Source organism: Balaenoptera borealis (assembly GCF_965194805.1).
Source record: "Balaenoptera borealis genome assembly, chromosome: 8".
NCBI lineage: Eukaryota > Metazoa > Chordata > Mammalia > Artiodactyla > Balaenopteridae > Balaenoptera > Balaenoptera borealis.
This window is the reverse complement of record NC_138865.1, coordinates 33,321,345-33,337,312: the sequence shown is the minus strand read 5'-3', so window position 1 is coordinate 33,337,312 and position 15,968 is coordinate 33,321,345. Positions and strand designations below refer to the sequence as shown.

Sequence of the window (15,968 nt, the reverse complement as noted above, 5' to 3'; positions counted from 1 at the left end):
CTTTTTTGTAATATCTTGTAGACTTTCAGTTGGCATTAAAAACAACAACAACAACAAAAATAGTAGCGGGATCAACTTACTGGCCTGACTTTGTAATACTTCCCAAAGAAACTTCAATCATCAGATCCTCTTTCTGGTCAACCGCAAGATTAGAGCATTTCTCACTCAACAGGATGCCTCTGAAGACCCCTCACATCTAACAGCACTAAGCGCCTCCAAGTGCCCAGACTTGAAAACTCCACAAGACACAAACATGGTATCTCTTTGTTTCTTTAATGTTTCGTGATTGAGTGGAAGATGAACTGTCTTCTGAGGCTTGTGATGCATGTCCAGAATTGTTTTTTCTCAGTAGTCAATGCCTGCGCACAGCCTCTGTGCAGGAATAGTCAGAGATCATGATCCAAAGGACTTTTAGATACTCCCTTCTGTGACTGCTCTTCCCAAATTACATTTGGGCTAATTTGATTATCTCTGTCCCTGGGGTGTAGGATTTTGAAGTATTACAAAAGTGATTGCAGAATTGGGACTGACTAATTTTTGCACAGTGCCATTTTTGTATCAGTGGCCTTGAGAAGAGTCCTTCAAATACTGTATCAGAATTATGAGTGAGAATCTTGTAAATAATTGGTTGAATGACTGAACAAAGGGAGGAAGCAACAAGGAAGCCTGCCTTTCTCGAGTGCCTGGGTACAATATTTTGCCTCACAATCCCTCTAGAATGAGGTTATTGGTTGAAAATCATATGAGTTTTCCTTCATTGTAAAACCTCCAGTACTGAGCGATATTCCCAAACTGTTTATTTTTTTCAGTCCCCGACAGGAGTTTCTTTAGATATAAAGTTCACCATGATGTTGCTTGAAATATTCTCACCTTATCTTCTCATCTTCTTCTGAGTCAGTTTTTCCTGACAAGGGGCAAGGGACTTCTTAAACACCAACAGGAGTCTTTTTCACACTGTGGAACAGTCCTTCTAAACCTCTGTTTCCTTCCCCAACACCCCACAATCAGTTGGAGTTCTACTGCAGCTACAGCAGTGAGAGAATCTCGTCTCGCAAGAGATTTGGTTGCCATCCTCTGAGGTTTTCAGCCTTCATCTCCCTTGACAAGTTTCCTAACAGTCCTCTCTTCTCACAACACAAAATACGAATACTCTTTCATATCATTTTGATAGTGGTAAACTGACTGACATGGATTCTCAATATGAAAATAATAATCAAACAAGTTTTGTAAAAGGAATGTTACCATGATTCCCATGCAGATGGGGCCATATGCAACGATGAGCCTAGACTGTAAAGAGCAAGTGTATGTAATGCAGACAGGAAATTAACAAACTTGTAAGCAGGGCTTGCAGGCTAGGATTTAGATGGAAGTGGGCTTCTCTGAACGGGGATTGGACACTGGTGGATAAACTCTTGGCATTGTGTCAAGGTGCACATCCATCTCATGGGTAGTGGACTTTTAACACCTAGAAAAACCAGGGCTCTAGGATGTTTAGTCCCTTTAACATAAGGAAAGAGAAGAAGATTTTCTGCCTTCTTGTTCCTTACTTCTGTCCTTACCCCTACTAAGCCAAGATGTTCAGTGCTATATGATGGCTCTTCCAAATCCATTTCATCCAAAGAGCCTGCAGATTTTGTGTATGTTTACAGTTGTGTTTTCTGTTGGAGCCAAGGTGCACACTTGAGTCTCATCACTCCAAGTTCTCTTTCTCATAAGGATGAGTAACTGATAATAGCTTAGTATGTTCTGATTTTTTGGTAGTGTTGCCAGATAAAATACAGATTTCAAGTTAAATGTAAATTTCAGATAAACAGGGAAAGAATTTGCAGTAAAACTATGTCCAAAATGTTGCATGGGACAAAGTTGTACTAAAAATGAATTCATTGTTTATGTGAAATTCAAAAGTCAAATTCAGTTAGGCATTTGTTACTTTTCTTTACTAGATCGAGCCACCCTATTTTTTCAGGTGCTTTGAAATTTAAGAGACTAGAAAGTCTTGTTCTAGGAATCTAGTGCAGAAACACAGGAGCCACAATACCCGTACAAAGACAATCATTGGAAATATCCTCAGATATATTGGAACATATATGAATTTTCATCTAGAAAAAAAATGAAGGCATTTTAAAAACTGAAAACAGATTGCCTTCGTTTTTAGTTGCATAACGTATCTCTGGGAAGATTTTAATGAAAGAGATAACACTGGTTTCCTCCAGGAAAGAGGATTGGGTTGACAGGGGAAAGAGGTGGGGGGAGGACTCGCCACTGCATATTCCATTTTGCACAATTTAATTTTGAACCATGAGACGGTGTTGCTCGCTTAAAATATTATACTAAAATCATTTAAAAGGTAAAAAACTAAATCTTTTACAACCATGGAATACTATGAGAAAGACATTTAGTGAATTCTGGTCTTGGACATGGGGGCTGCATGATGGTTTTTTGATGGACGGGGGCTTTCCAGCACAGAGGATCATTAGTAAGGCTGGTCCTGCTGGATGTTGGTTGGAGCACAAGGACCACTCCCTTAGGAGTGATGTACATACAGCAGTCAAAGACACTGGATCTGCTGAGACAATCCTAATTTCAAATACTCAGTTCCATGTGGCCATAAATACCCAAGTGTTTATCAGACTAACAGTTCTGAATTTTGTTCAGAAAGTCTAGTCTCTGTTGAAGTAAGTCAAGAGCCAGGTAGGAAGCAGAGTGTGTTGAGGGACACAAAACTAGGTTGATGGAAAAAGAAGTGAAAGGAAGGGACCGTCAAGTCCAACCTCGGTGCCGTGAATCAAAAAAACAGTGTATAAACTGCGTAAAGAGGCACACGCCAATTGTGTTGCCACTGTGTGAGGTGGAAGGAACTTCCGGTTCTTGCCTACCTGCCAGAGCCCTCGTGGAATGTCTCCCCACCCCCACCCTACCCAGACCAACGTACCCTCTGCCCCTCCCCCACTGCAGAATGTTTCAGCCACATTCTACTGTTATGACTCAAACGTGCCCCTCCTTCAGTTGGATCCTGAGCGTCTGTTGAAGCAGGTCACTCTCTGGGTCCTGGTCTTGACTTTTCTCATTGAGGCTACCAGGCAGCAGTAGTCCGTGCCCAAGCCTGCAGGATGGCTTCAGAAGGAGGTAAGCCTATAGGCTGGGGGTGTGTTCTCAGAGACCCTGCCATCCCTCACATCCTTCGGGTTCACACGTGACACTTCACGGTGGGCACACAGTTGGACTGAAGTAGAGGGAGAAGAGAGCCCTGGACACACGAGGACATTTCACCTGGGGAGACTGGGGAGCCTGAAGAAACCTGAGACTGCACTGGGGAGGAGGGGTCATTGGAGGTGGATCAAGAGGAATTGCCCTGGCTATGGAGAAAGGATGGCAGCAGGCAGGTTGATTCTTTCTAGAAGGGAGACAAGCCACTTTGAAACGTGTGTGTAAGGATGTGTGTGATGTCCTGGTGGTGACACAGGGAGGGTCATGAGGAAAGCCTAGACCTGTCTTGTGTTCCTGAGACACCTGAAGCTTGCCTCACCATATCTTTCTAAGGGATTTGAACAGGAGCATACTGTATCTAAGGGGGCCGTGGGGAGAGATGGTCTTGGTGAGAAAACTATTCAGTGGGGCTGTGTGTGGCCACACCTGCAGTGAAGTGTCCTCTCCGAGAGCTAGGCAGGAGGTTACTCTAACTGCCGCAGCCCACACCTCGTCCACTCCTCCCAGCCCAGAGCTCACTTCTCAGTTCAGGCAACTGTTGCTTTGGATTCAACAGGGGATGGGCAACCGTGTAACTTCAGCCAAGAGAGGGCTCAGGTTCCTGAGTTGCTCTGAATTGTTCTTCCTTTTGTGGAATCGCAGTACTTCAGACCTACTTCATCTCGTCCAGTATCTCATGGTGGACCCTCAGGCTGCCTTGAGAGGAAGAGTTTGTTCATATTTCCTGTCACTCCTTCATGGACAGGGGACAGATGTGGAGTGGGGTTGTTTCGGGTGGAATGTCTGTGAAGGCTGCTTCCTCTTTTAAAGGGGGAAGGAGTGTAGCCCAGGGGCAGGAAGACGATCTTCTGTGTTATTATTAAACGTCCTATGACACCTGTTCTGGTTAAGTAGGTGCACCGTGGTGTGTACCTTGTTCTCCTGAACAGGGATGTGATCCAGACAACTTGATCGCCATGGCAACTGGCTTCTGCCTGCTTCTCAGATTGTCTTTCCGTTATTGGGAGCTGGAGGGGGAAGGACCACAGGCGGTCTGTAGTCCCATGACCAATGTAACATGACAATTCCCTGGCCCTTGTTTAATCCTCTGCAGCCATCACTGGCTGTGAAATGACAGAATCTAAGGGACACGCGCCTACTTCTCACACACCACTCCCCCCACCCCCCGCCTCCTAGGAACAGAACTCCTGAGTGATGACAGTGACTCTGGGCACTGGGGAGGGGGTGGCAGGACCTGGCCCATGTTACGTGTCTGCTGTGGGTTGTTCTGAGATGCAGGTGCATTCTGGGCCAGTGTTATGGGTTTGTATCGGGATTCCATTAGAGAGATATTTTCCAGCATTTTGTTTTGTTTTGTGAGGCTAGGAAAGAAAGAGGGGATTTCTACTGAGCATCAGGAAAAGGAGGACTGAGGAGGAGGTGGGGCCCTAATATTTTACACAATACCTGTCCACAAAGGGCCTTTGGGTGCCTAGAACTTACCTTGGAGAAGGTCCCTACCTGCTAGTACGCCGGCTGAGGGGCATTTCTCACAGAGCGGATGTCCACACAGTTCCAGATCTTGGGAGACAGCCTGTGAGGCTTAGGTGCCAGGGGGTGCCTTAGGGAGGCTCTCCAAGTCAGTGCTTGCTGAGGCGATTTCTTCTCGGCAGACAGGGGTCAGGGACCTTGGTGGATGGGCACGGGGTCACCAGTGGAATAATTCTCAACTGGAGGTCAGGGCATGAAAATCACTTGAAGACATTTGCACGCTGCACAGTTTCCCTTGTCCAAGTGTCCCTCACCTGTGGAGATTTACACTCTGATGCCACAGAAAGCCTCAGTCCCACTTGCCCATTCTCCTCCTCCATTCACTCCTTTCCTTTGCCTCCACAGCATGTCCAGTGCTGGGAACGGATGTGACCATGAACCCCGGTGCCTCCTTGTCTACTTTCACGGCAGTGCCCTTCCCTCCACCCATTCCTGGCGCCCAGCACCGGCCACCCTGGCAGCAGCACCTGCCACGTCCCCTCACCCCAGCATTCCCTCCTGGCAGCAGCCTGCTGCTGCCAGCTTTCCCCAGGACGCCTTTGGTGGCTAATGGTGGCCGTGGCCCCAGTGCCCCTGGGGCTTGCAACCTCACTGTCCAAGTCAGGTCACAAGGGAGGACAGTGGAGGCCCCCCAGACTCAGACCTTTGTCGTTACTCAGGCCCCCCTCAACTGGAGCGCTCCAGGGGCCCTCAGCAGGAGTGCTGCATGTCCTGCACCCGAATTCATAGCAACCCCTGTGATGGGGACCGTTGTGACTGCTCCAGCTGTTGGAGTTAGTCAGGCTGGCAAGGGAGGCTGGACCCCAGGCTTTCCTCCTCAAGCTCCACCACCAGCTGCCCAGCTGGCCCCTATCATTCGCCCAGTGAACTCTGGGCCATGGCCACATGGCACTTCCAGGGAGGGCCGCCTGGCCACCAACCAGTCCAACGTCTCGCAGGATGGCTCCTCTAACACCCAGAGAGAGTACAGTAACTTCCGACGTTGGCAGCACATCAAGCCCCTGGCCCGGAGACACTTTCACCTGAGTCCTGATGCAGAAGCTTTTTCCTGCTTTCTCATGTGAGTGAACGCTCAGGGGGTCCTCAGCTTATGGGAGCTTTTAGATAAAGAGGAACTGGGGATGGACTTGCACGTTAGCTTTCTAGGGCTACTGGAAGGAAGGTGTGAGGGCGATGTCCATGCTATAAGAAGGCACACTGTCGGTCACATGGGTGGGCCTGCCAGTCCGTGACATCAGGACTGAAATGTGCCCTATCTCAACTGGCCCCACCACCCTGTGAGTCTGGCCAGCTTGCTCTTCCATGATTCTCATGGTAATCTGGACTGAAGACCTGCAGTCAGAGAGGGTCGTGGTGTAAGGTGAGGAGCCAAGGAGTGGATGCCGCACTCTCCTGTGGTGCCGTGTCCTTCATACAGGACTTGAGCGTACATGGCCAGGGGAGGTCACTTCAGAGGAGGGGGAGGAGCGCGGGGCCCAGGAGGGCGCTTTATGCATGCCTCCACTTCGTTGTGGAGAATTCCACGAGGAACAGGGTGATGGTAGAGCTCTCCTAAGGGCGTGGGCTCTCTCCCACTAGACTTGTGAGCCTGGCAGGCATTTCCATCCTAAACCTCCGGTCCCTCGTAAAAAGGGGACAATTACACTTCACTCAGAGGACTGTGCAGAAGACGCCTTGGGCTAATCTATGAAGAGTTAGCAGATTGCTTGGCACATGACACGCCTCATTGATGATGGTGATTTTTATTATGAAAATGCAGCCTTGAGGAGGAAAAGAGCTCCCCAAGGCACAATGTCCCAGCTCTAGCCTGGGAGTGGATGGTCATCCTTGAGTGAGTGTGAGGCGGTGACAGCAGTGGCCGGGAAGGCTTGTCTTTGCCCTCCCAGACGCCCGCCTCTCACCCTCCTGTTGCTCAGTCATTCTGGGTTGAGTGATGTGTGGTCCACATGGGCGGGTGGGGTCAGGCAGGTGCGGGCTGGGCTGGGCCCGGAGACTGACCCCAAGGGCTTACAGCCCAGTGCTTCGATCCCTGGCCCGCCTGAATCCCAACATGCCGCTGGAGGAGGGACTGTGGAGGGCCGTGCAGGAATGGCGGCGCTTGAGCAACCTTGACCGGATGATCTACTACGAGAGGGCGGAAAAGTGAGTCAGCGTCCTGGGCCCAGGGACTGCGTGGAGGGTGAGGCGAGTGGGTGAGGGCAGGGTCTGGCCGTGGGGGTGCTCATCAGAGAGGACAGAGGAGAAGGGCTGTCACCCAGCACAGGGTCCCCGCAGCCCAGGGGCCCTACTGTCCCCCAGAAACCCCTCCCTCACCTTGAGAGTTTGAGACTTCTGTCCTTCCTCCACCGGGAGCTCTGCCTTCCCCTGATTTTGACCTACCCTTGCCTTGACATGAAGGTCTCAGGACGGAGCAGGGTGAAGCTGTGTGTCCAGTAGGGGTCCAACTCCGGCCATATGGGCTGGGCTGGGGAAAGAGCTCCACCCGCCAGCCTGCTGCTTCCTTAGTGGTGGGTGGCTGGCGGCCACTAACATAGATTTGGGACCACCTCTCCTCATGAAAAGTGCCCTGTGTGGGTACCCTGGCATCCCTGAAGAGGCTGGGGAAGCCAGCTGTCGTCGGCGCAAGGGTCTCCGGCCCTTCCAGTGTTTGCTCCATGGTAATCCCCTTGGTTTAAGAAACAAAAGCAAACAAACGAGCGCCTCTCAGAGGAAGGGAAGGCCTCTCCTCTAAGCTCAGAATCCACATCGTCCAGCCTCTCCTGGGCCCTGTCTCCAGGTCTATGTTCCAGGAGTCTCAGTCCTAGCCCAGGGTCCTGGATTCGGGCAAGGACCCCTGTGGGGAACACATGCCTGTTCCAGCCTCTGGCTGTCAGCCCTTCATGTGGTTCTGGATGGGGACGGGGGCATGAGGAGGGTGCCCCCTGGGTCAGCCATGTGTCCCGTTGACCTGGTTCAATTCAGCGACCTGGGTCTATGCTGTTGAATGCCCTCCAGTGCTGGTGAGGCAGGAAGGGTCCCAGATCTTGTTATCACTTCCAGGAGCAGCTCTCTGCTGTGGACAGCACCTCACAGGGCCTTGACGGCCCCAAGGCACATCCTCTCCCAGTGCCTCATTCTTGGCTGCCTTTGTTGGGCTCCAGAACCCAGGCCTTTTTCTCAGGGTGGCCTGTGCCTCCGTCACCCCCCAGGTTCATGGAATTTGCGGCCGAGGAGGAGACGCACATTCAGCATTTGCAGTGGATGCAGTGCGCGCAGGACCTGCCTCCTCCAGCCCCACCGAAGCTGGATCCTCGGGGGCCCCCAGCCCCGAAAGTGCGCCTTCAGCCAGGCACCCAGCTTCCCACTGGAGCTGAAGGCACAGGTAACAGGGCCTAGGCTTGGCCACCGTCCCCATGTGGATCCTTTTCTTTCAAGACAGGGGCATTGGTCTTTCAACCAAAACAGCCACCGAGGCGGGGGGTGGGGGGGTGGGGTCTCAGCTGCCCTTTGTCACTACGGGGTATTGACTTGGTCAGTTTTGTAACTCCTCTCACACCTCCCTGTCAAAGGACCCCACACGAAGTCTGTCTAAGAAGTGGGCTTGATGGGGAGACCCCTAGAAAATTGGAGGTTCCCCACTTCCTTACTTGTGACTCTCTTAGATGACCCCCTAACCTCCCCTCTCCAACTGTGCATGAGGCTTCAGATGGTCCTGACCCCTCCCACACCCACATCAACGTCCCCCAAACAATGCCCTCACCAACGTGCGCTCGGTGGTCAGGAGGTGGACCGGGAGTCCCTCACCTTCCTTCCCTTCCTCCTGCTCTGCCTCAGCCTGTGCTCCCAGGATGTCCGGCCCCAGGGCCCAGCCCTCGCACCCGAAGCCACACAGATCCCAGTGGCCCCCGGAGCCCAAGGCGCCCAAGGAGATTCCCCCTGAGGCTGTGAGGGAGTATGTGGACAGGATGGAGGCGCTGGTGGGGCACATCCACTCAGCCACAGGCAAGTCACCTGCAGAATGTGGAAAGGACGGAAATGAGCTGAAGCAGGAAGAGGACGACACCTGCTTGGACCCGTGTCTCTTGAGCTACACTGACGAGCTGCGTTCCCGGGAACACTCTGTCACCAAGGTAGGCTGGGCCTGGAGCCTGGGGTCTACAAGATGCCAGGGCATGGAACTCTCAGCACCCAAGATCTGGGTTCTGCTCAGGCCGATGGGACTTAAGCTCAGCTCCTTGTTCCTGAGCCTGGTGTTCGGGGAGGTTTACGTAGATGTATGTGTGTATATGTTTGTGTCTGTGTGTATGCCTTTGTGTGTCTGTGTATGTGCATCTGTATATGTGCTCTTTTGTGTGTGACTGTGTATGTGCATGTGTGTGTGTGTGTGTGTGTGTGTGTGTGTGTGTGCTGACCATCCCCGCCTTGTGGAGGAGAGTGGGGGTGGGTCTCTGCTTTGCACTTTCCCTCCTGGTCTTCTTGTGTCACAGGCCACTCCTGGCCAAGGATGCTCACAGCCTCTTCTTTCTGTCCGAGGTGGAGGCAGTCATTCATCCTCGATTCCTGGCAGAATTGTTTTCCCCGGACCCACAGCTGGATGTCTTGGCCCTTGCTGAGGAGCTGGAGCAGGAGGAAGGACTCACCCCTGAAGAAGTGAGCCAGGGGAGGGAGAGGGACACTTAGGGAGCCAGGGGACTCCAGGGGGGGGGACCCCAGGTGATCCAGGGGACAGGGGAAACCAGGTGGCCCAGGGGAGCCAGAGGAGGGAGGGATCGCAGGTAGAACAGGGGAGACAAGGGACACCCAGGAAGACCAGGGCACGGAGGGACCCCAGTGAGCAGGGGAGAGGTAGGGCCCCAGAACAGGAGGCCGACATGGCTCTGTCCGTCCCTTCCCTGCCTCGGAGGCCTGGCATGGGGAAGGGCCCTCTCTGGGGTGGGTGCAGCGCAGGGTGATAGGAAGGAGAGGATGGGGAGCCGGGAGTGGAGGGAAGGACACACAGCTGGGAATAAGGTGCAGGAGGATGGCAGGCATGCCACCGTGTCTGTATTTGGAGTCTAGTCCTGGGGTCACCCGTCCCCTCCTCCCCCCCAGGGCCATTGTCCCACTGCCCAGTGCGCCTCCTCTCACACGTGCGCGTGGAGCCGTCACTGTCCTCCTCCCTCCTACCAGTTGGTGCAGAAACGACTCCTGGCCTTGAAAGAGTACAAGGGTGGGCCGGCAGCCCCGAGCCACAGTGCACCCGGAATGGGCTCAAGTCCATCTGAGTCCCACGCCGGCCAAGGTGCCCAGAGGCACGACCAAGACCGCCATCGAGGGGTCAGTGATGAAGCCTGCCCACCAGAGATTGATGTTGAGGCTCTTCATAGGCCCATCCGAACAGACACTGGCCCGTTCGTGCTCAGAGTCTTTGTTCCCTCTCGAGGACGTCAGGCTGGCAAGGGAGGCTGGACCCCAGGCTTTCCTCCTCAAGCTCCACCACCAGCTGCCCAGCTGGCCCCTATCATTCGCCCAGTGAACTCTGGGCCATGGCCACATGGCACTTCCAGGGAGGGCCGCCTGGCCACCAACCAGCCCAACGTCTCGCAGGATGGCTCCTCTAACACCCAGAGAGAGTACAGTAACTTCCGACGTTGGCAGCACATCAAGCCCCTGGCCCGGAGACACTTTCGCCTGAGTCCTGATGCAGAAGCTTTTTCCTGCTTTCTCATGTGAGTGAACGCTCAGGGGGTCCTCAGCTTATGGGAGCTTTTAGATAAAGAGGAACTGGGGATGGACTTGCACGTTAGCTTTCTAAGGATACTGGAAGGAAGGTGTGAGGGCGATGTCCATGCTATGAGAAGGCACATTGTCGGTCACAAGGGTGGGCCTGCCAGTCCGTGACATCAGGACTGAAATGTGCCCTATCTCAACTGGCCCCACCACCCTGTGAGTCTGGCCAGCTTGCTCTTCCATGATTCTCATGGTAATATGGACTGAAGACTTGCAGTCAGAGAGGGTCGTGGTGTAAGGTGAGGAGCCAAGGAGTGGATGCCGCACTGTCCTGTGGTGCCGTGTCCTTCATACAGGACTTGAGCGTACATGGCCAGGGGAGGTCACTTCAGAGGAGGGGGAGGAGCGCGGGGCCCAGGAGGGCGCTTTATGCATGCCTCCACTTCGTTGTGGAGAATTCCACGAGGAACAGGGTGATGGTAGAGCTCTCCTAAGGGCGTGGGCTCTCTCCCACTAGACTTGTGAGCCTGGCAGGCATTTCCATCCTAAACCTCCGGTCCCTCGTAAAAAGGGGACAATTACACTTCACTCAGAGGACTGTGCAGAAGACGCCTTGGGCTAATCTATGAAGTGTTAGCAGATTGCTTGGCACATGACACGCCTCATTGATGATGGTGATTTTTATTATGAAAATGCAGCCTTGAGGAGGAAAAGAGCTCCCCAAGGCACAATGTCCCAGCTCTAGCCTGGGAGTGGATGGTCATCCTTGAGTGAGTGTGAGGCGGTGACAGCAGTGGCCGGGAAGGCTTGTCTTTGCCCTCCCAGACGCCCGCCTCTCACCCTCCTGTTGCTCAGTCATTCTGGGTTGAGTGATGTGTGGTCCACATGGGCGGGTGGGGTCAGGCAGGTGCGGGCTGGGCTGGGCCCGGAGACTGACCCCAAGGGCTTACAGCCCAGTGCTTCGATCCGTGGCCCGCCTGAATCCCAACATGCCGCTGGAGGAGGGACTGTGGAGGGCCGTGCAGGAATGGCGGCGCTTGAGCAACCTTGACCGGATGATCTACTGCGAGAGGGCGGAAAAGTGAGTCAGCGTCCTGGGCCCAGGGGCTGCGTGGAGGGTGAGGCGAGTGGGTGAGGGCAGGGTCTGGCCGTGGGGGTGCTCATCAGAGAGGACAGAGGAGAAGGGCTGTCACCCAGCACAGGGTCCCCGCAGCCCAGGGGCCCTACTGTCCCCCAGAAACCCCTCCCTCACCTTGAGAGTTTGAGACTTCTGTCCTTCCTCCACCGGGAGCTCTGCCTTCCCCTGATTTTGACCTACCCTTGCCTTGACATGAAGGTCTCAGGACGGAGCAGGGTGAAGCTGTGTGTCCAGTAGGGGTCCAACTCCGGCCATATGGGCTGGGCTGGGGAAAGAGCTCCACCCGCCAGCCTGCTGCTTCCTTAGTGGTGGGTGGCTGGCGGCCACTGACATAGATTTGGGACCCCCTCTCCTCATGAAAAGTGCCCTGTGTGGGTACCCTGGCATCCCTGAAGAGGCTGGGGAAGCCAGCTGTCGTCGGCCCAAGGGTCTCCGGCCCTTCCAGTGTTTGCTCCATGGTAATCCCCTTGGTTTAAGAAACAAAAGCAAACAAACGAGCGCCTCTCAGAGGAAGGGAAGGCCTCTCCTCTAAGCTCAGAATCCACATCGTCCAGCCTCTCCTGGGCCCTGTCTCCAGGTCTATGTTCCAGGAGTCTCAGTCCTAGCCCAGGGTCCTGGATTCGGGCAAGGACCCCTGTGGGGAACACATGCCTGTTCCAGCCTCTGGCTGTCAGCCCTTCATGTGGTTCTGGATGGGGACGGGGGCATGAGGAGGGTGCCCCCTGGGTCAGCCATGTGTCCCGTTGACCTGGTTCAATTCAGCGACCTGGGTCTATGCTGTTGAATGCCCTCCAGTGCTGGTGAGGCAGGAAGGGTCCCAGATCTTGTTATCACTTCCAGGAGCAGCTCTCTGCTGTGGACAGCACCTCACAGGGCCTTGACGGCCCCAAGGCACATCCTCTCCCAGTGCCTCATTCTTGGCTGCCTTTGTTGGGCTCCAGAACCCAGGCCTTTTTCTCAGGGTGGCCTGTGCCTCCGTCACCCCCCAGGTTCATGGAATTTGCGGCCGAGGAGGAGACGCACATTCAGCATTTGCAGTGGATGCAGTGCGCGCAGGACCTGCCTCCTCCAGCCCCACCGAAGCTGGATCCTCGGGGGCCCCCAGCCCCGAAAGTGCGCCTTCAGCCAGGCACCCAGCTTCCCACTGGAGCTGAAGGCACAGGTAACAGGGCCTAGGCTTGGCCACCGTCCCCATGTGGATCCTTTTCTTTCAAGACAGGGGCATTGGTCTTTCAACCAAAACAGCCACCGAGGCGGGGGGTGGGGGGGTGGGGTCTCAGCTGCCCTTTGTCACTACGGGGTATTGACTTGGTCAGTTTTGTAACTCCTCTCACACCTCCCTGTCAAAGGACCCCACACTAAGTCTGCCTAAGAAGTGGGCTTGATGGGGAGACCCCTAGAAAATTGGAGGTTCCCCACTTCCTTACTTGTGACTCTCTTAGATGACCCCCTAACCTCCCCTCTCCAACTGTGCATGAGGCTTCAGATGGTCCTGACCCCTCCCACACCCACATCAACGTCCCCCAAACAATGCCCTCACCAACGTGCGCTCGGTGGTCAGGAGGTGGACCGGGAGTCCCTCACCTTCCTTCCCTTCCTCCTGCTCTGCCTCAGCCTGTGCTCCCAGGATGTCCGGCCCCAGGGCCCAGCCCTCGCACCCGAAGCCACACAGATCCCAGTGGCCCCCGGAGCCCAAGGCGCCCAAGGAGATTCCCCCTGAGACTGTGAGGGAGTATGTGGACAGGATGGAGGCGATGGTGGGGCACGTCCACTCAGCCACAGGCAAGTCACCTGCAGAATGTGGAAAGGACGGAAATGAGCTGAAGCAGGAAGAGGACGACACCTACTTGGACCCGTGTCTCTTGAGCTACACTGACGAGCTGCGTTCCCGGGAACACTCTGTCACCAAGGTAGGCTGGGCCTGGAGCCTGGGGTCTACAAGATGCCAGGGCATGGAACTCTCAGCACCCAAGATCTGGGTTCTGCTCAGGCCGATGGGACTTAAGCTCAGCTCCTTGTTCCTGAGCCTGGTGTTAGGGGAGGTTTACGCAGGTGTATGTGTGTATATGTTTGTGTCTGTGTGTATGCCTTTGTGTGTCTGTGTATGTGCATCTGTATATGTGCTCTTTTGTGTGTGACTGTGTATGTGCATGTTTGTGTGTGTGTGTGTGTGTGTGTGTGTGTATGCTGACCATCCCCGCCTTGTGGAGGAGAGTTGGGGTGGGTCTCTGCTTTTCACTTTCCCTCCTGGTCTTCTTGTGTCACAGGCCACTCCTGGCCAAGGATGCTCACAGCCTCTTCTTTCTGTCCGAGGTGGAGGCAGTCATTCATCCTCGATTCCCGGCAGAATTGTTTTCCCCGGACCCACAGCTGGATGTCTTGGCCCTTGCTGAGGAGCTGAAGCAGGAGGAAGGACTCACCCCTGAAGAAGTGAGCCAGGGGAGGGAGAGGGACACTTAGGGAGCCAGGGGACTCCAGGGGGGAGGGACCCCAGGTGATCCAGGGGACAGGGGAAACCAGGTGGCTCAGGGGAGCCAGAGGAGGGAGGGATCGCAGGTAGAACAGGGGAGACAAGGGATACCCAGGAAGACCAGGGCACGGAGGGACCCCAGTGAGCAGGGGAGAGCTAGGGCCCCAGAGCAGGAGACCCACATGGCTCTGTCCGTCCCTTCCCTGCCTCGGAGGCCTGGCATGGGGAAGGGCCCTCTCTGGGGTGGGTGCAGCGCAGGGTGATAGGAAGGAGAGGATGGGGAGCCGGGAGCGGAGGGAAGGACACACAGCTGGGAATAAGGTGCAGGAGGATGGCAGGCATGCCACCGTGTCTGTATTTGGAGTCTAGTCCTGGGGTCACCCGTCCCCTCCTCCCCCCCAGGGCCATTGTCCCACTGCCCAGTGCGCCTCCTCTCACACGTGCGCGTGGAGCCGTCACTGTCCTCCTCCCTCCTACCAGCTGGTGCAGAAACAACTCCTGGACTTGAAAGAGGAGGAAGGTGGGCCGGCAGCCCCGAGCCACAGTGCACCCGGAATGGGCTCAAGTCCATCTGAGTCCCACACCGGCCAAGGTGCCCAGAGGCACGACCAAGACCGCCATCGAGGGGTCAGTGATGAAGCCTGCCCACCAGAGAGTGATTTTGAGGCTCTTCATAGGCCCATCCGAGCAGACACTGGCCCGTTCGGGCCCAAAGTCTTTGTTCCCTGTCGAGGACGTCAGGAGGTCTCTCCATTCCTTGCCGGACGGCCCTCCCCTCCCCAGGGTCAAAGGCGCACTGGCCCTCTACTGGGACCCAGGGATGCGTCTGTTCTCAGAGAGGCGTCTCCTGTTCGGGAGGCCCGAGGGCCCAGGGACGCGTCCAGTGAGAACGAGGAGGCGCTCCCCAGCCTGGCCTCCCTCTTGGCCTCTCCGCAGAGCCTGCCGCCTTGCGGGCTGTCCCAGAGTCCTGCCCCTGCCTCAGGCCTGGCCTCCCCTGGAGGTTGGGGGGCCCAGAGTGCTCCCCAGGCCCCCTCCCCTCAGAGAAGAGGCCCCAGCCCAGCTCCACCAGCCGCTCCCAAGTCGAGCAAGCGGGCTCTGTGTGGGCGCCCAGCCGCTGCTGAGAAGCTGCCCATCCCCGGGGCTGGCCACGGGGTCTCTGCGAGGCCAGCCTTGGCTCTGGGGCTGGCTCGCCCCTCACAGCCGAGAAAGAGAAAGCGTGACCCGTTTGTCACAGGGAAGAGGAGGAAGAAGAGGAAGCACTGCAGCCAGTAGGGAACAGCCAGGCCGGCCCTCCAGGGCGAGCCCCCCAGGGCGGCCCCCAGGGGAGCCTAGGGGCTCCTCCTCACCCCAGAGCTGATCCTGGGATTGTGGGGGGTTAGGGAGGTGGGGGAGGTGGGTGTGGGCAGGACTTTTGGAGTGATGTATGAAAATTGTGAATAAAGATAGTTTTGGTGGGAAATGCTCTCAGGCCACTGTCATCTTCTTCGTGTTGAGCTGCTCCATAGAGAGCGAACCTGAGAGGAAGGAAGGATGAGGGAGGTCACAGGAGCTATGGATCTACAGGTGGCCAAACCTTTCCTCCACATAGACAAGGACTCCTCAGGCTGCCCCTGGGAACACATAGCTCTCACTTCCCCCAGGGACCCCCTCATCATCCCCTTCTCTAAAGCCTGCTTGGCTAGGGGCCTTCTGGGGCATCTGTAGCATCTTCTGCATCCCTGAACCGTCTGGGGAGGGAGAGCTGCTTTTGTGCCTCTCAGCCCTCTGGACACTAACCAGTTTCTAGGACGGAGCCTGCAGATGGCCCTTGTCTTTATGGAGCTGCTCTCTGCTTCCCTGAAGTGGCCAGGCGATGGCGCTGGGGTGACCCTCCGCTCATCCAGGGTTTCCTGTGTGAGTGGCCTGACCAGACAGGAAAAGTCTTGGCCATGGGGA

General features: G+C 55.3%; 1 protein-coding gene across 1 annotated transcript; it reads left to right on the top strand.

The window, feature by feature from the left end:
* Positions 1 to 3,110: 3,110 nt before the first annotated feature.
* Positions 3,111 to 15,305, top strand: LOC309633828 (NUT family member 2G-like; the record flags this gene model as incomplete). Its single annotated transcript, XM_082403072.1, has 5 exons — positions 3,111 to 3,126; positions 5,083 to 5,797; positions 6,751 to 6,862; positions 13,844 to 13,993; positions 14,514 to 15,305. The coding sequence occupies 5 exons, from the start codon at positions 3,111 to 3,113 to the stop codon at positions 15,303 to 15,305; spliced, it is 1,785 nt and encodes a 594-aa protein (XP_082259198.1).
* Between the last annotated feature and the right edge of the window lie 663 nt (positions 15,306 to 15,968).